Raw genomic sequence first — 23,340 nt, forward strand, 5'->3', positions numbered from 1 at the left:
TGCGGTCATGTTTAACTGCGTGTGCTGCTCGCTTTCTAGAAGGAGCCCCTCACCCCATCCTCTCACTTGAATTTAACATCCTTCTGTGGCTTTTCTTTTGTTTGGAAGAATCATTAATTCATTTAAGAAATACTTGTGGGGTACTTACGGCGTGTGATAGGGATTAGACGTAAGTTGATTTATTCCTAGTTTTGATCTTTGCTCTCGTGGAGCTCACCAGTCTGAACCGAAACCACATCCTCACATAGACGTCAACTGAGGGGCGCCTGGGTGGCTCAGTCAGATGAGTGCCTGACTCTTGATTTCAGCTCAGGTCATTTTATTTCTTTATTATTTATTAGACAGAGAGAGAGCAGGCGAGCACACAAGCAGAGGGAGCAAGAGAGGGAGAAGCAGGCTCCCCACTGAGCAAGGAGCCCAGTGAGGGGTTTGATCTCAGGACTCTGGGACCGTGACCTGAGCTGAAGGCAGACGCTTAGCCAACTGAACCACCCTGCTGTGCCCTTCAGCTTAGGTCTTCATCTCAGGGTCGTGGGTTTGAGCCCTACTTTGGGTTGCCCACTGGGTGTGGAGCCTACTTAAAAAAAAAAAAAAAGCCATAAATTGCAAAACGTGCGCTTGAAGTAGAGAAGCAGCTGTAGGGAAGGAAGCAGTGGGTGAACGTAGGGCCACGGGAGGTCTGAGGGAGGTCTTGGAGCCAGATCTGAGGGTGAGAAAAAGCCCGCCAGGGCCCTCCAGGGCAGAAACGAGAACATTCCGGGTAGACTGAACAGCATATGTTACAGTTCCGAGGGAGAGACCTTGGAGAGGGGAAGACACTGAAGGCCGGCCGAGGGCTCGGGGGTGGCCGCTGGTGAGGTTGGAAGGGCCCGGCTGGCCGCTGCCGTGAGCCTCCCGCAGAGCTTGCTTCTCAGGCCGTGGCGGCCCTGACGTCTGCTCCGCGGTGCGTCTGTGCTCCTGTGTGTGTGTCCTGTTACCTGTAGTTCCGTTTCACAAGGGAAAGGTAAAAGCAAGTTGTTAAATAGTTAAATAGTGGCTGAGGGGCGGGGTGGGAGCGCTGGGGTGCGCACCGCACGGCGCTGGGCGCGCAGCCAGGTGCTCGCGGCTCGTCGGCCGGCTGGGCCCGGGCCGCTGGCGTCCTACCCCCGGGCCACTTTGTGCCCTTTGTGAAGCGCGGTGCCAACTTCTGTGGGCACCCGAGGCCGGCTGCTGCCGCGTGACTCACGGCGACCTGTGTGCTTCCCGCGTGCTTGCAGGTAACAGCAGTGAGTGTCCCCCGCCCGGCAACGCCGCAGACGACACAGTGTGCTTGGATCTCGGCAAGTGTAAAGATGGGAAGTGTGTCCCCTTCTGTGAGCGGGAGCAGCAGCGGGAGTCCTGCGCGTGTAACGGTGAGTGCACGTCCGTGCCGTGTCCTTGCAGCCGGAGCGGAGCCGGTCATGCCTGCCGGGCCCACCTGCAGGGCCACGGTGGTGGTGAGATCCCAGCCGGGGGCGGGGCGGGGCAGCGGGGTCCGGGGGCGCCCTCCAGCTCCGCGTCTGGTCCGCTGACTTGTCCGTGAGAGCCGCCTGTCGCCTGTCGCCGTCCTTCCTGCTCCACGTTCAGGCCGAGTGGCAGGCTTAGGGGTGGGAGGGGGGGGGTGCGGCTGAGCGCGTGGATGGAGGAGTGTCCTGGCTGCGCCCGCTGCCATGTGGTACCCCGTGTGAGCGCGGCAGGAGCCCGCTGCGGCCACCGGCCGGGGACTCCTGCTCCTTGGGACTCAGCCAGAGGGAGCCGGTCCCAGGGTCTGACCCTGCCCGTTAGGGTGTTTGCTCTCGTCACCAGGGCTGAGCCTGCTGCCTTCTGCTCCCTGCCTGATGTCTGGGGGAGGGGCCTCGCTTAGCGATGGTTGGCGACATCACGCCGGCTTCTTAGACACTTGTCCTCAGGTTTCCACCTTCTATTTTTGGAACTCCCGAGCCTGAGAAGGGACCGACTGGGTTCCAGGCTTCCTGCCCTGTCTCACCTCAGGAGGCTTCTGTTGCTTTCAAAACCATGCAGAAGTCGGAGCCAGTGGGCTGGGAACCCCCAGGCACACGGTGTGGGGAGCGACTCTTCTGGGGAAGCAGCAGTAAACACCAGGGATGACACACGGTAGATTCCAAGCCAGTCATTTCCCGAGGGAGCGGCAGGGGACCTGGGATGCCTGGAGAGACCCATAGTAAACGCCCAGGAAATGCTTGACCACTGGACGAATGATGGAAATGTATGTCTCTTTTCCCATTCGAGTGCTTTTGCTGGGTTTTGTGTTCTAGTTGATTCCAGGTTCTCCCACGTAAGTGACCAGGGATTCCTCTGGGTCACATACTGTCCCGAGTTGCGTTGCCAGTTGACATTTTGGCCATTTTTGCTGTTGGTGTGTGTGCCACATGGCCTGTGTGGGCCTAGTTGGTTCCGCGACCCACATGCTGTGGGCAGTAGGTGTAGACGGAGCTTCAGCCCCTGCGCTCATGTCACCCCGTAGCTCCCTGTGGCCCGCACCCAGCTGTTGTGTCACAGTGGTACTGGCTCTCGCTGGAGGCTTGGTTCTCTCGGGGTGTTTTTGAAATGGCGACACCGAGGGTTGAAGTCAGCAGTGTAACAAGAATGTTGGGATGAAGAGAAACGTTGAGAATCATAAAGGATCTGAAGGAGAATCTTTCGGCTTTTACTCCGTTAAGGCAGGCTCTTTGGTGTAAATTGTTCTTGTCTTGTGGCCTGAGGACTGAGGAGCCTGAACTCAGAAGTTAGTCTTCGGGGTGCACGAAGGCTAGTTCACTGTTGGAAAACACAGCATTTCCTTCCCCGTGGGGAGCGGGGTGGGGAGGAGAGGAGGGGAGGAGGAGCGAGTCCGCGGTCCGGCTGCCCATGAGCTCCCCGGTTCCGTTCCAGAAACTGACCACTCGTGCAAGGTGTGCTGCAGGGACCCCTCGGGCCGGTGTGTGCCCTACGTTGACGCCGAACAGAAGAATTTATTCTTGAGGAAAGGGAAGCCCTGTACGGTGGGCTTCTGTGACATGAATGTGAGTATTTACTTCCATACAGCTTTTTCTGTGACAGCCAGACGGGCAGTTTTGATACTATGAGGACTTGATTTTGCCAGGGGAGAGAGTCCTGCTGTGCCTTGTCACCCACTGCCTGCTCTCGGCTGTCCGGGCAGGCCATGGGGATGACGCGAGGTGAGGCGCCGGTGCTCTCTGGGAGCTGGAGCACGCTCTGTCCCGAGCAGGGGACCTTGAATCCAGGGACTGCGGGGGAGGGAGCTTTTCTAGTAGAGTCGGCTCATTTTAGGCCGTGTGTGTTAATGACTTGATTTTCTAGATTAATTATATAATTGACTAAGATTGTGAAATTGCAAGTTTTGATTTAAAACCAGTGCTGATAGAAGAAAGACCCAGAGTGGCTCGACGCACCTCCTCAGGCCCTCTTACCCTCCAGTGAAGCACATTTCATTCCCATGGAGTCACAGGCGTGGATTTAAAGGGGTTAGGCCGGCTTCCCAGGCCATCTGGTTAGGTTTCTCCTGGTGCGTGTGTTCGCGCATGCGCGTGTGTGTGTGTGTGTGTGTGTGTGTGGGGTCAGTGCAGCCCTTGCTAGAGGGCCCTGTCTTAAACAAAATTGGTTTTCTCAAGTTTTGTTTCCTGGGAATTCTAAATTCACTTATAAAAATGGGCTGATTGTGGAAGTGGAAGTGACAAGTGTCTCCTGCTGCGTTAGTTCCCTGTGTCCAAAACTGGGCCCCTGCAGCTGTGATTTCCTGAAGCCTTACATGTCCATCCCTTGTACCCAGCTGTGCCGCTCCTGACGCAGTCCTTTTCGGGCACTGCTGTGTTCTTTGTTCACAGGGCAAGTGTGAGAAGCGAGTACAGGACGTCATCGAGCGGTTTTGGGACTTCATCGACCAGCTGAGCATCAATACTTTTGGTAGGTGATTTCCCCGGCATCTGTTTGCTTGGAAGTGAGCAGAGTTTGGTGATGACATGAGGAAAGTGTGCTGTTGGGTTAATACGTCGGATCCTGAAGCGGATGGAAATATTCACGGCGTTTGCTGACGCAGCTTTGTCAGTTGAGATGAAGCACACACCCGGCTCTCCCGCTGTGGCATGCGGATGCGCAGGTTTTCAGACAAGGGAAGTCCACACGTTGTTGAAATTCTGGCATCTTTAAGAAGTGGACACTGGAACCGTAAGCCTGGTTCAGTCCTGTAGGTGGTAAATCTGAATCCAGTTTCATGTGAGCCTCAAGACAGACAAAAACTGGGCCTCAGGTTTTGCAGAAGCAGCAACATATTCTGTCTTGCAGGGTTGGAATTCACTGTCAGAAAAATAGTACCCGGATGACAGTGACTTTGTCCTGTCATGCATTGTCGCAAGCAGTAGCCTTCCGTGTGCTTGGTCCCTGACACCAGCACTCAGGGGTTGTGTTGAGCACCGTGTGATGCGGTCTTTCCTGCACGAGGGTCTCGGGGCTCTGTCCGGAGGAGTGTTCGTAGCTCGGGGGATGGTGTGGGCTGGCACAGGGGACACTGACGCCGCTTGGGCTGGCTGCCTTCGTAGTGCCACCTGGCCGGCAGTTTGTCGCATTTGACACCGTGGTAATCTACTAAGAGATTTAATTTTGTGTCTAAAGTACTTGATCAGAACACTGACTGTTTGGAATTGTTCACAGGGAAATTTTTAGCAGACAACATCGTAGGTTCCGTCCTGGTTTTCTCCTTGATATTTTGGATCCCCTTCAGCATTCTTGTCCATTGCGTGGTAAGTCACCAACTTGTAGATAATGAGACATTTTATTAGAATTTTGAGCAATTGCAATCTTACAACTTTTGGAAAAGATAAAATTGGTTCTTAGCAAGATCTGACCTGATGTTTCCAGTGACATTTTTTGGTGTTATTCCCTGGGAAAGCTTATTTATTTATTAAAAGATTTTATTTATTTATTTGACAGACAGAGATCACAAGTAGGCAGAGAGGCAGGCAGAGAGAGAGGAGGAAGCAGGCTCCCTGCCAAGCAGAGAGCCCGATGCGGGGCTCGATCCCAGGACCAAGGAATCATGACCTGAGCCAAAGGCAGAGGCTTTAACCCACTGAGCCACCTAGGCGCCCCCTTGGGAAAGCTTATTTTGTGAGAAGTTTAGCTAATCGTTTTTTAAAAAGAATTATGCTTTTTGTATGTGGATATATGTTCTCGTGTGTAATTGGAGGAATGTTATACTTCTGAGCCCGGGAGACTGTTTCACTGGACTTGCCTAGGGCCTCCGAGTGAAGCTTTGAAACAAGAGCGTTTCAGGCTTTGTTAGAGCAAATATCAAACCTCAGCATGCCGCAGACGGCGCCCCTCTACCAAGTGGTTTTTGTTTGCTTTATTGCTTCGGGTGTTCACAGCCCCCCGTCTGGTAAGAGGGAGCAATCTTTATTATCTTCCTTCGAAACGACTAACCACTAACGAGGTGCATTGGGCTTTCCCCCGTGAACTCCATGTGATTCATCAACTTGGAGACTTTAAACAACTCTTACAACTTCATTCACCTGGCTTCTGTGGGAAAAAGATGACTTGTCTGCTGTTGAGACGAGAAATCAGATCCAGGCTTGCAGACTTGTGTTCTGGAACTCTTGGGCATGCCTCCTCACGTGAGCACTTGGAACATTTGGGCGCAGCTCCGTCATAAGGCGTTACTCCTCTGCTCCGCTCTGGTCTTGCCGGGGCCTCCCTGAGCAGCTCGTCCCGGTGGTGCGCGTGGTGGCAGCCGAGAGTGCCCCCCACCCCCGCTCCCCCGTTACCGTTGTTTGACCGCGAGGCCAGTCTGCTTTGTTTGCCTTGAGAGTTGCCGCTGTGCACCGAGGCCTGATCCTGGGTCTTGGAGCAAAGCCGCTAGATAGGCGGGAGGCTGGTGCCTGGTCGCTGACCACGGAATGTGTGGGGGCAGCTGGGCTGGAAGCCAGGCCTAGATTTAAGGGCTCCGCGTCCTGCCTTGCCCGCTGTCATCTGTTCCACGCCGGGCAGGTGCAGGGCGGCGGCTGGAGCCGTGTGTGCAGCAGGCGCTTCGGGCTCAGTTCCTCTGAGAATTTGGGCGACAGTGAACTCTGGGAACAGCTGAGTGTTGAGGCGGGGCGGGCTGGGGCATTCGGAGGCCAGTCCCAGGTGGGCGAGCCCGCAGCATCCCTAACCCCCGGCAGCTGGCCCGGCAGTCAGCAGTGCCCTGGTGTGACCCCTGCCCTCAGGGACCTGCCTCTGGGGAACTCCCCCAGAAGAACCATACTGAAGCGTTTCTTGACTAGTTGTTTACTTGACATCAAAACACCGATGGCCCCAAGGGCAAAGGAAGCACTTCCGGGCTGGTGGCAGAACTCACAAAGTTGATGTAAGAAATTCTTGTCACTGGGGCACCTCGGTGGCTCAGTGGGTTAAGCGTCTGCCTTTAGCTCAGGTCATGATCCCAGGGTCCCAGGATCGAGTGTCTGCTCAGTGGGAGCCTGCTCCTCCCTCTGCCCCTCACCCTGCTTGTGCTTGCTCACTCTTTCAAATAAATTAAGTCTTTAAAAAAATTCTTCTCATCTACTGGCCCTGCTGACACTCGGCACACTCGTGTTCCGAGGCAGTTCATCGCTTAAGGATGACCTTTCCCTGCTCCTTTAACCCCTAGGATAAGAAACTGGACAAGCAGTACGAGTCCCTGTCCCTGTTCCACCCCAGCGTAAGTACCCGCGCGCCAGTCCCGCAGATGCTCGGGCCCCTGCTGGAGCCAAGGCTGCCCGTTGGTCGCCCCAGCGAGGCCCTCGGCCTCTGCAGCCGCGCGTCTCTGCCTGTGGGACGTCCTGCAGTGGGAAGGGTCCAGGCTGGAGCCGCCCTTAGTGGCCGGAGGGAGGCTGAGCGGAGAGGGAGGCTGTACCCGCCCTGGCGCGGACTTAGCTGGTCAGCACTGACCTGGTTTAACGTTTTGACTTTCCCTGTCTTGAGACCCTGACTTGAGGATTGTTTCTTGAGCGCTCTTTTGGGACTCACGTGGCCAGTTGTAGGACACGTGGAAGGTGGGGGAGCCTCACCTCTGGCTTTGTTTAGCGGGAGGGGTCACGGTGCCCGAGGGGACTGCTACGTGCGCGGGGCGGGTGGATCTGTGGGACCTGGGTCGGTGTCTGACTCGGGCTCTTCGCAGAACGTGGAGATGCTGAGCAGCATGGACTCCGCCTCGGTGCGCATCATCAAGCCCTTCCCCGCGCCCCAGACGCCCGGCCGCCCGCAGCCCCTGCAGGTCGCCTCCGCGCCGCCGCCCCCCGCCGCCCCCAAACTGGAGCCCCAGAGAATGGACACGATCCAGGAGGACCCCAGTACGGACTCGCACGCGGACGAGGACGGCTTCGAGAAGGACCCCTTCCCCAACAGCGGCACCGCTGCCAAGTCCTTCGAGGACCTCACCGGCCGTCCGGTGACGAGAAGCGAGAAGGCCGCCTCGTTCAGGCTGCAGCGGCAGAACCGAGTGGGCAGCAAGGAGACCGAGTGCTAGGCCGCGGCTCCCGGCGTGGGGCTCCCGGCGTGGGGCGGCGGCCGGCGCACTGGGGAGCCCCGGGGCCGTGCTGCGAGGGTCGCCGGGGGACGAAGGGACCGCGCAGCGGAGGCCGGTCGCGGGTCTGGACCCGTCACACTCGGGAACTGCTTGTGTGCCGAGGCCCCTGTCCTTTGGAAGAGGTGAAGTGAATCTGGCTTATTTTGAGGCTTTCAGGTTTTAGTTTTTTTTTTTTTTTTTTTTTTTTTTTTGGTTTTTAAAATACCCTTCAACCTGTGGTGCAGAAGCAGAAAATACAGCTGGATTAGGTTTATGAATATTTACATTTTTGTAAATTTACCTTTGTATTGAGAACAGCACTGATTAAGATCAGTTTTGGGGGGTTTTTGGTTTTTTGTTTTTTAATACACTGTAATGGTCCGCTGACCCTTGGGAGGCATTTAGCAGTTACTTGTGAGGACAACTGGAACACAGAGTTTATTTTTTGCCTTCAGGGAAAGACAAAGGAGAGAAAACGTAGTTACAGGTTCTTTCTAAACCGTGGGTTCTGTCTTTAGGCATTCCCAGAGCCTCCAGCAGGGAGAACCACCCAGCTTCTTCCTCAAGATAGATGTGTGAACATGGTTTCCCAGATTCTGAGGTTAGCACTTTCTAGAATGAGAACAGTCTAGCTTACAAGTAGCCAAACTGAATGTACAGACTCCTGCCAACTGTTTAGGGCCCCAGTTCGCCGGGAAGTTTTATATTTCTAAGTCTGTCTAGTACCGCTGCCGCCCTTAAAACAAGCGCCATTCACAAAACCTGAACGACTTCGAAACGAGAGCGTGGTTTCCTCCTTGCAAACACTAGTGGCCACGAGGTACGTGAGCTGGTTCTCATCAGAGAACAGTGGTCGTGAAAGACCGAGCTGCTGTGATGAGCAGGGAGGGCCCGCTGCTTCCCTGGGGCCTGCGGCTTTCTGCCGCCACAGCTGGCTCCTGCACACCCTGGGTGGGGACCGCAGGAGACACTGCGTTACTTCCTGCTTTAGGGCTTCAGGGCTGTGTGCATTTACTTTGTGAAGGATAAAAATCATCAAATTGAACTCTGATTTCCTTAAAATTAAGACTTAAAAGCTCCCCCCGCCCCAGTACTGAAATGAGCTCGCAGCCGACACATTCTAACAGATAATTTGTAAATTTTGAGGGCAATTAACTGAACCTGTGACAAATCAAATCTTTTCTTCTAAGGACGTTCATTACGCAGATGCCTGTTACACTAATACTTGAACTGATACCTTGTGGTGTTTGCTGTCTTAACTAGTCGTCATATAGTTTAGCTATGCTCCTGGAATCTGATAGGTGAGTGGGTGTATGTGAGAGTGAACGGTTCCCAGCTCCATGTAAGAAAATCGTTTTTTATAAAAATTAAGACTTTTTAAACAAATCTTGTCTTTACTTTTTTTTCCATGTATACAGTTAGCAGGCGACCCAGGGTTGCTTCCGTAGCTGGGCACCGAGGACACTGCCTCAGGCAGCTGTCACAACACAGCACACCGAGGGGCAGAGCTTCCCTAAAAATTCTAAGGCTTTTATTGATCTTGGTGGCAGAGGTTCCGTGTTCCAGGGTCACGAGCACAGATCTGACCACGCATCCTGGGATCTTTGTGGCACTGTCCGCGTCTGTAAGTCACCGGGCAGACTGGCTTTTCTGCGGCTAATGGTCCCCGTCTCCCAGGAGACTCCGTTCCGGCCGGGCTTCCGCTATGTCTCGCCAGTACGGGAGCAGCAAGGGCAGACAGGAGACTCTCTTCTCGATGAGAGGCCAGAGGTGAGAGAACAGAAACTCATTTCCCTTTGGCGACAAGTGCAGCCCGTCGGACAGGTAGGATGAGAAGTCCTGCAAGGGAACAGGGAAGTTAACCGCGGGGGTCTGCTGCTCCCCAGCCCTTCGTGGGCTGCCGGCTCACTGTCCTGTGCACACGGAGCTCCGTGACCCGCGGGCCATGCAGTGCATCCCCCCGCCCCGCCCCTGCCATTGTTCCGGCTCCTCAGACGGAAGAGGCCGAATGAGCCGACACCGTGCCTTAATGTCAAAAACATGACCTGCTGTTAGGAGAGCTCCGGGCCCGAGGGCCACAGTTTCTGACTCCCCTAGTCCAGGCATGGAGGTGGACAGGCAGGTTTCCAGGCGGAAGGAACTTGTACCCCCAGGCCCAAGCAAGAGCCGCTGCTCCTGGGGAGCAGGCTTTGCCCAAGCCCACCCCTGTCCCTGCTGGCGCCGGCTGGGCCACAGCTCGCCCAGACCAGCGCTTCCCCAGGCCTCGGTGCGCCCCCCTCCATTTTGGAGATCTCAGGAAAGCCCCCTCCCACCCCACTCTAGAAAATCTCGAAGAACCTTGTAAGAGCCCCCCACGGCAGTGCACGGTTCCCTCCTGGAGCAGGACAGCCGTCCCGGACCTCCTGGATGGACGGTTAGCCCAGACGAAGCCAGGACTCCGGCTGCTCCTGGCCTGCGACGCCACAAGCGGGCCAGGCCCAGCCGACGTCTGGGAGAGGCCTGGAGGCCCGGTGCTGGGCTCATAAGGGAAACGCCCAGCACGGTGGCTGCCAGGTCCTGGTCCTGGGGACACCAGATATGGGGACGCGTCCGACTGCCCTCCTGGGGCTGTACTGCTCTGTGGGGCCAGCTTTCACCTTTGATGGTTGCAAGTGGGCTTTCCGGCTTCAAACAAAAGATTTGGAACCACCTCCCTCCAACTATGAATTTTAGCCCCCCACCCCCGGCCTGCTTAAGTTCATCATTTTACCTTTTAATGAGTTTTTTAATAGGGGGTGGGGTAGTACAATAATTTGTTGGCCTGCATGTCCTTGAATGTGAACCATTTTTGGCTCATTTCACTCTGTGCTCACTCCTGACAGTCCCGGAGATGGACGCCAGCCGCTGGGTGCAGCCGAGGAACCGGGCTGGGGAAGGGGTTCCCCCGCTAACCCCGGCTTTCTGGTTTAAGTGGTGACAGTGACAAGGGTCGTGCCTACTCAGAGCGGGGTCCCATCTGTGGGCTTGTGCTCACCCTGAGGCCCGAGCCAGCCACGTACCTGAGTGTCTTTCTGCATCAGGGTCCACAGGTCCAGCACGTCGACCCCGCAGTCCTGGGCTACCTGTACACAGGCGCCCGCGTATTCGCCAACAACCGAGTTCAGACGATTTAATTTGCAGCCTGTTGAGAGCGAGTGTGTGGGTGGCTGCTGGCCCTGTGCCAACCCGCTGACCCGGATGCCTCTCTGGGCACGGCCATGGCACGCTCCGATGGCCCCAACTGGGGGAAGATGGTCCCCGCGTGCTGTGCTGCCCGACGCGGGACCAAGGACTGTGGGGACGAGGGAGCCATGGCTGGTCCCCACAGGGGAAGCGGACCGGAAGTCAGAGGTAGGAGAGCCCTGCTGCGGCCGTCTGCTTGGCTGGAACGCAGGCCAGAGGTGGCCAGAGGGGGGCCGGAGGCCAGCAAGGGGGACGCCAGGCAGAGACCCCAAGTTGGGGTATGTGAGGAGAGACCCCGGCACTGGTGTGAAGCTCACTGGGGTTCAGCCAGAGAAGGGAGTGGGGAGGGGCTGTGGACACGTCTGCAGAGGGCTGGGCTATGACTGTGGGGACTGTACAGGCAGCTCCCACCCGCCCTTGCTCCAAGGCCACTGTGGCCAGGAAGACGCCTACGGGCCTGTCTTCAGGAGAACTTGCTCCTAGCCTGTGGCTCAAAACCCAGCTGGTGAACCTCTGCGGTCCTCCCAGGCCTCCAGCCGCATTTACAGGAGCCGAACGGGTCTCACAGAGCGAGGCCTACTATGTCCCAGATGCGGACTTTTTTCTGTTCTCAAAAAATGTCACGCCCAGTTTTGGGACCCACAGATGGGTTGCGACCGGCAGTCTGAGAAGCGCTGACGTAGCTCTAACTGGCAGCCTGCTCGTCCAGGCTTAGCACGAACCAGCTCCCAAGCCATGGAGGAGGGCCGCTAGGGGTCCCCACTTCACCCTCCAGAGTGAACGACCTCGATTCAGCCGCTTCTTGGGGCTGCCCTTCAGATGCCGCAGACAGTGGAGGCCCCTTCCTCCCTGTCTGCCCTCTTAGGGTAAACTTGCCCTGTTTACCTCCTTTGGGGAACTTTCTGGACATCTCTAGATTCTGCTTCCACACTGTGAATGACGGTTTCAGTCCGTCCGTCAGACCCCCACTCGCACTGCTGCCCTCCCTACTGCCATAGGCAGGAACCGGATTCCGGTCACTTCTGTGTCCAGAGCACCTGGCCAGGTCCTGACTTAGCACCTAGAGGTACCAAGACGAGCAGCGATGGGGACAAAGTGCCTCCAGGTGCAGCAGGAGAGCCACACATGGTCCCCTCTACCCCAGGAGGACAATAGCGCCTGCCCGTGCCCACCAGAACGCAGAGCCACCTTGGTCCAGGCGCAGAAGCGGTCCCGCTGCCAAGGGCGGGGGCACAGGCGAGGCAGAAGGAGCCACGTTCACACACAAATGAGCAAAGCAGCGGCTGCGAAGTCCAGAGGCCACCCCGTGTGGGGACATCAGGGTTCAGCGCCACTGCAGGCTCTTGGCCTGGGCTCCTGCGGGACCAGCTCAGGCCCCGCAGACCCGGCGCAGCGAGAGACCCGTGGCAGCTGTGGCCTAAGCCCGGGACCCCCATCCCCCCGCCGCCACCGCGGCCCAGCGCTCACCCTGCAGCAGGCACTCCTGCTCCCACGCGGCCTCACAGAGCGGGGGCGGCGTGACGAGGACCACGCGGCTCGCGGGCACGCCGGCGGCAGACAGCTGTCGCACCATGGTGTGCAGGTTCGCTGCGTACTCGGCCAGCGGGACGTGCTGCTTGGGGTTCTCGTCTGTTGGGGGGGGGGGGGGGACACACAGACATTGCACACACGCGCCTGCTCCAGGTGACTGCAGTGAAGGTGGAGATGGGGTCACAGATCCTGGGACTCCTGATGTTGCTGGTTTGGCACAAGGACAGAAACCAGGCCGGGGCGGGCGGCTCTTCACGCCGCGGACCCCCAGACCCCCGAGGCCCTGGCTGGGGCCCTGCTCAGCCTCTCCGCGCTCGCATCTCACGGGTCACATGAGGGGGAGAACCGGGTCCCCCCATAGGGACCGTGGAAACGACCTTCACGAGGCGCGTGGCGCACCAGAGCCGGGTCCGTGCGCTCACTGGACATGCGGCCGCTGTGGAGTCCACTGTTTGGGCCGTGCAGGCTCCCCGCCGACCCGGCTCCCGTGCAGTGTGTGGGGACTCTCATGGGCCCCCAGTAGGCCACACGTGGGTGCAGTGACAGGAGCAAATCCAAGCACCCGTGGTTCCCCCACGCAGAGCTCCCCGGCGGCTGCCGGATGCTGCGAAGCGCTTCGTGTTGACCCAAGCGCCTCCAAACACAGAGAGGACACGGAGCGCGCGGAGCCACCCTGTTCTCCTCTCATGGAACACGGGGGCACTTCTGTGTCCGTGAGTGGCCCTCAAACACGGTCGGCTGCTGGGGGACCAGCTCGGCATGGCCACTTCGCCACGCGACTCCCCCGCGTTCACTGCTGGGGAGGCTACTATGGGTGTCGCGGCCGCCTGGCCGCCGGAGTGTCAGGCTGCATTTCTAGGTAGCGGAAGTCCTTTGACGCATGCCGCCAGTATCTTTCCAGAAAGATCCCAAGTTTCCCCACCAGTTCCGTAAGCGTGTGCCCATCTCACTCCACACTCGGCAGCTCCAAGTATGAGAGCTTTGGAAATCCCTTCCAGGGTACCTGGGGGACCCAGTCGGTTAAGCATCTGCCTTCGGCTCAGGTCATGATTCTGGGGTCAAGCTCCACGTTGGGCTCCCTGCTCCATGAAGAGCCTGCTTTTCCCTCTGCCCCTCACCCCACTTGTGCTCTCTCCCAAATAAATAAAATATTAAAAAAAAAATCGTCCCTCTCTGACCCCGCCCCCACAGACGTGCGTGCTCACACACATGCACTCTTTCTCAACACAAAATAGCTAAAAATTAATTAGAAAACCATAAGAATGCCTTTACCTTTCAGCGCACTGTCATTGGCACCAAAGAAAATTGTAACTGCTGCTGGGCTGTCCAGACTGTTCCCTTTCGTGATTAATCTTGGAAGAATGATTTTGGCCCATCGGGTATTATAACCTGAAAATCCGCGATTCAGAACATCACATTTTCTGAAATGAAGAATTTAAAAAATGAATTGTGGGCAAAGAACAGTTTCTAGCGCCTCTGCCACGAGCCCCCAGTATGCACCCTCCAGGCCGTGGCACCTGCTGATGTCCCGTGGCTCTGAGCGGCTTTCACTTTTTAAAACTTTAAGTCCCCTCAACACCCAACGCAGTCTCAAACTCATGACCTCGAGATCAAGAGTTGCAGGCTCTCTGGACTGAGCCGGCCGGGTGCTCCCGCCGCGCCTTCCCTCTGGGAAGAGCAGTCATGTTGTCGAACGTGGCATCCTTAAGTCTTTCCAAAATCTAGGTTGTCTTTCCTTGACGAGAAGGGTGATAAGTAACAGCAAAGGGGCCAAGCATCTTGTCTGCTGACTCGCAGACTCATGTCGGGGGTGGGGAGGGAGGTCCTGTCACCGGGAGGTCACAGCAGACTGGTGTCAATCTGAGCAATCCTGGGCAGAAAGTCAAAAGCTGGGGCTTGAGGCTAACAGTGGTTATTTGGGGACATCATATATAGAAGATTTCTGGGACTTTTTTACAGACTATTTTTTGAGAGTCATTTTAGGGGTACGGCAAATGCAAAGGAACAGAGTTCCTGCACACTCCTGCCCCCCATATGCACAGGCCCCCCTCACCCCCTGGTGGCACAGTTGTTGAAAGTGATAGACCTACATGGACACATCATCATTGGTGTCCCCCCCCCCCACCCCGTGGTCTTGAGTCAATAATTTTAATATATATACTTTTATGTACATGTCTGTAGTGTTTGTTTTGCTTCCTTAAAGACATGGTTTGGGGGCACCTGGGTGGCTCAGTGGGTTGAAGCGTCTGCCTTTGGCTCAGGTCATGGTCCCCAGGGTCCTGGGATCAAGCCCGGCATCGGGCTCTCTGCTCAGCAGGGAGCCTGCTTCCCTTCCTCTCTCTCTGCCTGCCTCTCTCCCTACTTGTGATCTCTGTCAGTTAAATAAAATCTTAAAAAAAAAAAAAAAAAAAAAAAAAAGCAAACAGCAGGTGCTTTAATAAACTGAAAAAGTCGAGTTTATTCTAACTCCTCCAAATACTTCAAGTGTTTTTGGTTAAAGAAATATTGAGATACGGCTAAAGAACCCAATGAAAATATATCAGTAAATTTTAAAAGGATTTAAACAGATTTAAGAATTATTAGAATGCTTTCTTAACGCTAAAACACAGACGATGTCCCTGTGGGACACGATGATGTACTTGAGTTCCTGCTCTCCATGCAGCCAGCGCACGGACGGGCACTCACAGTAGCGCCTAATTTAACTGTACAGCTTGGAAACGGTTACATTTAACACTGAATCAGTCCACCTGAAACTAACATAACACTGTATGTTAATTACACTTCAAAAAATACACCAAACCAGCCGTGAATCAGTTCAGGGCTGTGCAAGCGGCTGAAGCAGACCCTGAAAATTCACCCCGAGGCGCCTGGGTGGCTCAGTGGGTGGAGCTTCTGACTCTTGGTTTCCACTCAGGTCCGGATCTTGGGGTTGAGATCCACCGTCCCCCTCCTCCCTCCCCTGCACTCCGCGGGGAGTCTGCCTGTGCCTCTCTCTGCCCCCTCCCCCATCCACTCATTTTTTTTCTCTATTCCTCTGAAATCCTTAAAAAGAAAATTCACCCTAACGGCTTGCATAGCTAAAGATGGAAATGCCCACCTAAGGGCCAGTGGTTTGGGTGGACCAGAAAGAACGCGGTTCTGACGCTAAAAAGGGACGGGGGAGTGGAACTGCCTGGCCTCTCACCCCCGCAGCCCCCCATACCTGTCAGCACCAACCATAGCCCCCCGGCTCCCCCGGTGGACCCAGGGAAAGTACAGGGGCCCCCTACGCCTGGGTTCTGCTGCCCCACTGTGGCATTTTAGTTCCTAATACTCCAGTGAACAGGGCCGGGGTGCGCATGCCCAGCAGAGGCAGGCACTCCAGGCAGGGGTGGGGTGGCGGCGGCGGGTGTGGAGCCCAAAGGGGCAAGAGTTCACTGACGTGCAGCCTCTCCGTGGGCTCAGCCAGCAGCCACACCGCCCCGCGGGCCTCAACAGGATGCTTGTCCGCAGTCAGGAGGCAACAGGCCAGACCACACACGGTCTCCGACTGTCTTTTCTTGTAATTGCTCTCAATTCTGAAAAATAACTTCTGAGTGGTCTTCTAGCAAGCATATGTGTAAACTATCAATTCTCACAGGATTTTAGTACTAAAATTAGTCACTAGGAAACATTTGGTTTCCTGGTAAAAATTATGTGTTGGTAAAACATTTGAGATGTGGCTTTCCAGGTTACTTGAGTTATTTAGCTTTTCAGAAAAGGTAAAGAGGCCAATTAAACAGTTATGGGATTACTAAATGTAAAAGCTACTATTTAGGGAGCACTGCCAAGTCCCAGGTGCCCAAGCGAGCTCACATTAGCATTTCCAAGCCTCCCAATAAGAAAGCAGGTGACCTTGTCTCCGGAGGCTCAGGACCCAGGGCTCAGGAGCCACACCACCTGCCACTTCTTAGCTGTGAGTGACCTTGTTAAAAACCCTCTCCATCTTATTCGTCTCATCTGTAAAATCCCAGGGTGGTTATAAAGATTCAATGAGTCAATGCACATGAAGCATTTTAGTTTCTGGCACTTGGTAAGCACTCAGTAAAACTTAGCAATTATAACTCTCCCATTTTACAAAAGGGAAAACTGAGTGATAATTCCATGTTTCTAGATTAAGCCCACTTAAATAGGGTGGAACTTGGGAACAGAAAAAGTTGGGAAGGTCAATTTTTTCATTTCTTGTTTAGGGCATAAAAATGAAGGAGAAAGTGAAGACATTTTAAAACACATTTCACATTTGGAAATAAAATACATTTTCTTGGTATATTAATTATACTGGTGAAAATTTTCAAATATTAATAAACTGGTAGTACATCCTGCTTATTTCTTCTAAGGGAGAAGACAAAACTCCGATCTGATCAGTGGACCGATATTCTAAATAGTTGTGTTTAGTGTTTTAAATGTGGAAAATATTTCTAAGTATTTTTTAACCTCCTGAATTGGGGCAGTGTTCCCTGTTTGATGACTTCCTTAGCACAAGCTTACACTACGTCTGGCAAACAGAATGCCAAGATCATTACTATTTCTGACCTATTTTATAAAGAGAATCTGGGGGGACAAAATCCTCTACCCAAAAATGACTCTAACTTTGGTTTATGAATATACTTTGCTTTCTTTCAGTTGAATTCCTCACTACTTGTTTAAACCATACCCCACCCACAGTAATAATTGAAAAAGAACTTGTCTTCTTCAGATGGTCAATAACTGTGTTTGGCTCCAAACCCCCAGTATCTTTTCTACAACTTTTAGGGTTTGATTTCATATCCACAAAACTTCTGCTGAACCCCGAGCGCCTGCCCTTCCCCCTTCCCTTCCCCAACCCTGTATATACTAGCCAGGAAAGGCCCGCAAAGACGAAGGAGGGATTTACTGTTTGAAACTCTATCATTCACGCTCTCTTCTGGGATGCAGCTACAGCTTTCCATCAATAAACACTCGATTATCAATCTAGAAACTATTCTCACCTGACCAGCTTGTCAGCCAGTGATGCTCCCCATCCACCCTGCTGGAAAGAAAACTGAAAAAGGAAAAGTCCATTACTACTTATGGATGTGATTGGCACATGGTAGAAAGGGATATTTTGGTCAGCAGCTCCTTTGCTTTCCTCTCCTCCTCCCAGACTTTTTGTCCCTATCAACTGCATCTGAGACCGTCGCCTGCATTTTATCGAGAACTAACATTGGTCATTTTTACCTAGAAAAGCGGCTTAAAATTATGTATGAGAGAAAAAATCGATTGTATGTTCAGTTAGGAAAGAGGGTCCAGGCTGAACTGCATTTCCGTAATCGAAAAGAATAAGGAAGTCAATCACAGAGCTCGGGTGAACCTTTTTTAAACATACATTCTTATAAATCTGGAGAACCCTTATTGCCCTATTTGCCTAAAAAGTGGTACATACACAGGGAAGTGGTTGCGGAAGTCATATTTGAAGAGACAAATAAAAAAAAAAAAAAAAAACCGCCGCGGGAGTCATTTTGAAAGCGTCCTGGCTGCCCGCAGTAGCACGTGTCCCTTTTCCTTAACGGGACGGGGTGAAAACGGGATCCGCTCCGTTACTCCCGCAGACGCTGTAGTCCTCGCCAGCTTGCTCCGCCAGAGGAAGCAGAGGCGAACCTGGCTCCAAGTGTTTTCTGCGAGGAACGGGCTGCACGAAACCTCAGCAGGGGACCCAGGCGCCCCCGCAGGGAAGCTGCGCGCGGGACACAGAGCGCGGTCCCCAAAAGACAGACTCTAAGGTGAGCGCAAGGCGCCCCTCCTCGGACCGGGTCTCCGACTATCCCGAAACCTGACGCAAAGCAGCGAACTCGGACTTTGACACTCCGAGGCGCGGCGGGGGCGACTCCCCGCACCTCCCCCCGCCCGAAAAACAGGCTCAACCGAACGGCCGTGCAGGTCCCGCGCCACCCACCCCGGCATCTCGAAGGCGGGGGCAACCAGAAAGGGGACCGCTGCCGGGGGCCCCGAAGGCGCGCTGGAGGCGGCGGCTGCAGGAGGCTGCAGGCGTCCCCGGGCGCTCAGCCTTCCGGGCAGCCCGCGCGGGGGAAGCGGGGTGCGGGGAGGCGGCCTCGCTAGCCGCGGGGCAGACGGCAGGACGGGGGCCCGGTGCGGAGCTGCCCGGCCCGCCGCTCTCTCAGCGGGGCAGGGCGCGGCCGTGGGCGCCCGAGGGACCCGCCACGTGAGGACCGAGCGGCGGTACCTGGGTGATGGAGTCTCCGAAGAGCAACACCCGCGGCCAGGCCAGAGAAGCCCCGCCGCTCGCCGCCTCGCACAGCGCCATATTGCCGCCAGCCGAGAGGCGGGGCCGGGCCGGATATCCGGGGCGGGGCGAGCGGCCGGGGGCGGGGCCGCGCGCGGGGCTCCGTCGCGGTAGCGTCGCCCGCGGGGTGACTGCCTTCGGGGCTCCCGGGGCTGCACGGACTGAACCCCTTTGGCGACCGGCCGTGCGCTGGCCGTTGCCCCGTGGGACGCTCGTTTTTGTCCGTTTCCCAGTCGGACTCGCTGCTCGTCGTTCGTCCTGTCAGGCGCGGGGCGCCCGCAGCCCTCTGCCCCCGGGGGCGCGCAGACCCTCCGGGCGGGGCGGCCTGGGCCCGCACCTCCCCGCGCCCGGGCGGGGGGCCCGAAGGGGGAGAGGCCTGGCGCCGCCCCCAGAGCCAGCGCCGACCCCACGCGGGGCCGAGGTTTCCGCCAAAGGCCCGCGTGTGGAGACCGTGGGGAAGTGCTTCCGAGGGGCGCGGCCACCGCACGGCCACCGCACGGCCGCCGCGTTCAGTGAACGGACTCGAGCATTTATCGAGGTTTGGACCTTAAAGAACAGCTTGAGACGTCTGCAGAAGGCGGACCGTTCAAGGGCGAAGATGGGGTTTGCAGGAGCGGGGAGACATGAGGGAAGGGGGGCCACAGCCGACGAGCAGGGTGAAGGGTAGAAGCATCTACGATCGCTAGGAACCGGGTTCGTGCTGAAGGCGGGCCGGGGCAAGATGGGGGGAGGGGGATTTGAGCAGGTGCCCGGCCGGACGCCCGAGGGGCCAAGGACCGAGCCACGGGGCGGGTGGGGTCGGGGGCGGCTACTTCGAAGACCCCCAGGAGCTCCAGGGCTCGAGTGCGCTCCGAGCCCTTGTCGCCCCAGCTGCGCGCCGCAGTCCGACGGCCGTCGCTAGAAAACGAGCCAGAAGCCTGTCCTGAAACACCTGAGCATGGAGAACCCGGCGGGCACGCGGCGCCCCGCAGACCTACCGCGCTGCGGCTGGCGCGTGGGGGGGCGCCTGGCGGGAGCCGGAGAGGCGGGAGGCGCGACGCAGAGCCTCAAGGCTCCGCGCCAGCAGCTCCCCATCTCCTACTAGAATCGTGGGGAGCTTCCGAATGTGCTCGGAGAGGATCCTCACTCCGGACCAACGACCTTGACCTCCGATGCCGCGATGTGCGCCTCCGTCAGTTGTTGCTGCCCGCAGGCGACTCCCGCATGTAGCCAAGGTTGAGAACAGCTGGCTTAGCTAAGGCGTTTGGACTTGACCCTAAGGACAGCGAAGCTCTGGCGGGCCTTCAGCAGGGAGGGCTTGAGAGCAGGTGTGTGTGTTTCCGGAGTCAAACGGAGGGTGTGTGTGTGCGCGCGCGCGCGCGCGCGCTGTGGCAGGAACCGGAGGGGCCAGGCTGACTGGGACTCGAGCCACCGTGAGAAGAGGAGGGGAGACTTGAGCAGTTTAGAATCCTTAAATCGGTCACCTCAGGGAGAGGGACTAGGGGAAAAGGCACATTCTCTTTTTACTGTACATATTGTCTTATTAAGATACAGTTTTTTTTTTTTTTAAATTAAAAACGTTTTAAATCTCTCAAAACAGGGGCGCTGGTGAGGCTCTGTTGGTTGAGTGCCTGACTCTGGATTTCGGCTTAGGTCGTGAGATCGAGCCCCGCTTTGCACTCCGTGGTGGGCAGCGGTCCGCTTGGGATTCTCTCCCTCTCCCTCTGCCCCTCTTGCTGGTTCTCTTGCTTTCTCTAAACTAAAATCTTTTTTAAAAGTCTATCATAACAAAATCTTAGGTGACACAAAAGGTGACCCTTAGAGCTTTGGTTTGGACCAGAGACAAAAGTAGGGTATCTTACAGAAATAAATAATTGAAGTAAAATTTCAGATTTGTGCACTCAAGCTTGTCACAACAATGCAGAGAAGGAGCGCTTGGTGGCTGCAAGTCACCAAGAGGTGAGGCAAGGAGAGACTAACAGGGTCAGTGGAATTTAGAGACTGTGGTTGGCGAAGGCCTTCAGCTTGATGGTGCGTGTGACTGACTCTCAAGGTGGGCGTGAAGGTGAGGGCGAGCTTCTGCGCGTGCTCGCTCCCTGACGGGGCAGTCGGACCTGTGCGTGGAAGCGGACCCCAAGGAACACCCCGACTGACCTGCTCCCGCAGCACACCGCCCCCCACGCTCCTGTGTCCAGTTATCACAAGTCTGAATTACAGGCGCTTCAGGAAACTGGCCTAGTGATTTAATTTATACACAGAGCAATTCCACAACTCACACCTGAATCCCCTGGAGCTTGAGGCATAAAAATAATAGCCTGAGTATTTCTGAATTGCATGTGTAGATACTACACAAAGAAAGTATCACTGAATCCCAAAAGCCTTAATTTTACAAATGTAAAAATTAAGGAATTTGCCAAGAGTATCAGGAAGGAAGAAACCGAAAAGCACTTGGGTGATAATCTCTATTCCCACTCAGAATACAAAATTGAAAATACAAGCCATCATGCGTTTTCTTAAAAAGGACACCAAGACATTCTGATTGAGCTGCTACAAGCAGATCTGGAAGGTTTCACTGGCAGCAGCACACGTGCCTAGAAGCAGAATCAAATTCTAAAATAATAGTTTATTCAGTAGTTCTGGAATAACGGACACATTAGTTGCTAACTTAGTAGCACTCCAGCTGCTGGAATTGAGGCCATTCGAGATCACAGGTAACTAGGCTACTCCCAAGAAACCCATGTATTTTAAGTAACAGAAGTGGAGTCAAGCGTTAAGAAAAAGCGTTCTGGGATCCGGAGCCGTCTGGTCGTCAGTGAGCGGGGGTGAGCGCCTCGTAGAGCCTCCGCGCCGCCAGCTCCACCATTTCCCGCAGCGACTCGTCGTCCTCGCTTCCTTCCTCACAGTCCACCGTCTGCAAGCGAAAGCACAAATGGCCCCTTCGCCCTACGTGTCTCCCAGGGCTACGTGGAAGACAGGCTGATCCTCTTCAAGAATCCTCTCCCCCAGGGTGGTCACAGAGGCCTGGCCCTGGGGGACCCCAAGCTGCGGCCCTCGGGCCTGCAGGCCTGCGCCACACACGTATCCCCGACAGTACCATCACCGGGTCTAATTAGGGACACACTTTGGGAAAAGGAATAAATGGAAAATCTATATGTACTTCAAAGCCCATACTCTGACCCAGTAAATCACACTAGGAACTCAGTCTGTGTAACACAAATCACTTCGCAAGCGGTGGGTGTCCTCGCACTCAACATTTGCTATTAAATCTGATTTAGACCAATAATCTAGTTATTTCCCAGCTACAAAACACTATATGCTGTTTAAATTTTTTTTTTTTTTATCATAATACTGCTCATATAACAACTTAGGGAAGAAAAAAATAATACCCTTAATTCTAGAACCTACTAACTCCTGTGAACATGTCCGTGTATAACCTTCTAGACTTTGAGCTACACATACATATTTCTTTAAAACCAAAATAGGGCAATTTATCATACTTGCGATCTAACTTTTCTTGGCCCTCACTAATGCCGGGGGACAACTGTGCCCGTCAGTGATGCATACTGCCGCCTTCCCGACAGCTGGCTGTATGGGCCTGTGTCAAGGTGTACAACATACACATAATCTGTTTATTCAGTGAGTTACTGTCTCATACTCTTGCACAATCCGGTCTCTTGCAGTTTTGTCGCTATTATAATCGATGCTAGAGTAGAAATCCATGTACATATATCTTTGCTCCAATTATTTTATCATTAACTTGCCTATTTTCTTCGATTCAATCCAGTGAGTGGATTGTGGGTAAAGGTATTTACTTTTCTGGGCCTTTCCAGGCATTTCACCAAACTCCCCTGCAGAAAGAACACGCCACCTCATTTACAGTCCCCCCCCTGCCCCAAAATGCCCTGAGAATAAATGGTCCAGTTTTCCCTGGCGCCAGGTCCCAGCACTCTGGTTCATCTGGGTCTGCGTGATGAGCAACAGTGAGGCGGTGGCCTTTGATCAGTATTTCCTCTAATTATTAGTGGATTGAGCTGAACATTGGCTTTGTGTGCTTGCTGGCTGTCCAGATTTCTTCCCTAGTGAACCACTTGGTTATGTTCTTAGCATATTTGTCTAGTGGGATAAAATCAACTAGTGTCTCCTCAAAGAATATAAAAGAAATTTAAAACCTATGTTATTTAGTAGAACTGTTCGAATCTTCAAAATCAAGCCTGAGAGATATACATATTCATTTATGCTTAAATAATGATGCAGGGTTTGTAGTGTGAGAACAGGGCAGGCCCCACGATCCTAAACCCTGCCGTCTGGAAAAGGTACTTGGACCTTGCTGGTAAAGCCAGGAACAGCTTTTCTGAAAAAATCTGGAATCAACCGGATGCCAAACAAGAGAAAGGCTGCGGTGGACTGAGGCCTCTCGTGGAAAAGGGAAACGATAGAAAGTGCACATGGGAAACGCGTGCTGTGCAGATGGGCAAGGAGCAAGAACGTGCGGCGCCCGGCTGGCTCAGTCAGCAGAGCAGCCGACTCTTGATCTTGGGGTCGTGAGTTCAAGTCCCACACTAGGTGTAGAGATTAATAAAAAAATAAATAAGCTGAAAAAGCAGGATTTGGGGCGCCTGGGGGGGCTCAGTGGGTTAAGCCTCTGCCTTCAGCTCAGGTCACGACCCCAGGGTCCTGGGACCGAGCCCCCACATCAGGCTCTCTGCTCAGCGGGGAGCCTGCTTCCTCCTCCCTCTGTCTACTTGTGATCGCTGTCAAATAAATTAATTAAAAAAAAAACAACGCAGGGCTGTGT

At 54.8% G+C, this 23,340-nt stretch overlaps 3 protein-coding genes and 1 long non-coding RNA gene across 7 annotated transcripts in view; 2 read left to right on the plus strand and 2 right to left on the minus strand.

The window, feature by feature from the left end:
* Positions 1-8,944, plus strand: part of ADAM17 (ADAM metallopeptidase domain 17) — a 53,237-nt gene extending 44,293 nt beyond the window's left edge. For all 3 annotated transcript variants that reach the window (XM_059132690.1, XM_059132691.1, XM_059132692.1), the window contains 6 exons: positions 1,257-1,391; positions 2,911-3,041; positions 3,864-3,942; positions 4,687-4,775; positions 6,662-6,712; positions 7,172-8,944. In XM_059132690.1, the coding sequence (XP_058988673.1) occupies positions 1,257-1,391; positions 2,911-3,041; positions 3,864-3,942; positions 4,687-4,775; positions 6,662-6,712; positions 7,172-7,519 (833 nt within the window). In that variant the 3' untranslated portion in view covers positions 7,520-8,944. The remainder of the gene's footprint in view (positions 1-1,256; positions 1,392-2,910; positions 3,042-3,863; positions 3,943-4,686; positions 4,776-6,661; positions 6,713-7,171) is intronic.
* On the minus strand, positions 8,933-18,637 carry IAH1 (isoamyl acetate hydrolyzing esterase 1 (putative)). 2 transcript variants are annotated; one of them, XM_059132695.1, is made up of 6 exons: positions 18,507-18,637; positions 17,275-17,327; positions 13,562-13,710; positions 12,227-12,388; positions 10,597-10,718; positions 8,933-9,397 (listed from the first exon to the last, which is right to left on the minus strand). In XM_059132695.1, the coding sequence occupies exons 1-6, from the start codon at positions 18,585-18,587 to the stop codon at positions 9,215-9,217; spliced, it is 750 nt and encodes a 249-aa protein (XP_058988678.1). In that variant the 5' UTR covers positions 18,588-18,637; the 3' UTR covers positions 8,933-9,214. The 2 variants fall into 2 exon arrangements, with proteins under 2 accessions (XP_058988678.1, XP_058988679.1); XM_059132696.1 differs by having other exon boundaries at positions 13,562-13,678; positions 18,507-18,620.
* A 20-nt stretch (positions 18,638-18,657) lies between these two features.
* Positions 18,658-21,746, plus strand: LOC131807407 (uncharacterized). The gene is made up of 2 exons (XR_009344437.1): positions 18,658-19,873; positions 20,146-21,746. It is a non-coding gene; the product is annotated as an uncharacterized LOC131807407 (long non-coding RNA).
* The window catches only part of CPSF3 (cleavage and polyadenylation specific factor 3), a 45,350-nt gene continuing 43,158 nt past the window's right edge, over positions 21,149-23,340 (minus strand). The window contains exon 18 of the mRNA XM_059132694.1: positions 21,149-21,456. Coding sequence (XP_058988677.1) covers positions 21,355-21,456 — 102 coding nt within the window. The 3' untranslated portion in view covers positions 21,149-21,354. The remainder of the gene's footprint in view (positions 21,457-23,340) is intronic.

Source organism: Mustela lutreola, chromosome 9, assembly GCF_030435805.1.
Source record: "Mustela lutreola isolate mMusLut2 chromosome 9, mMusLut2.pri, whole genome shotgun sequence".
Taxonomy (NCBI): Eukaryota; Metazoa; Chordata; class Mammalia; order Carnivora; family Mustelidae; genus Mustela; species Mustela lutreola.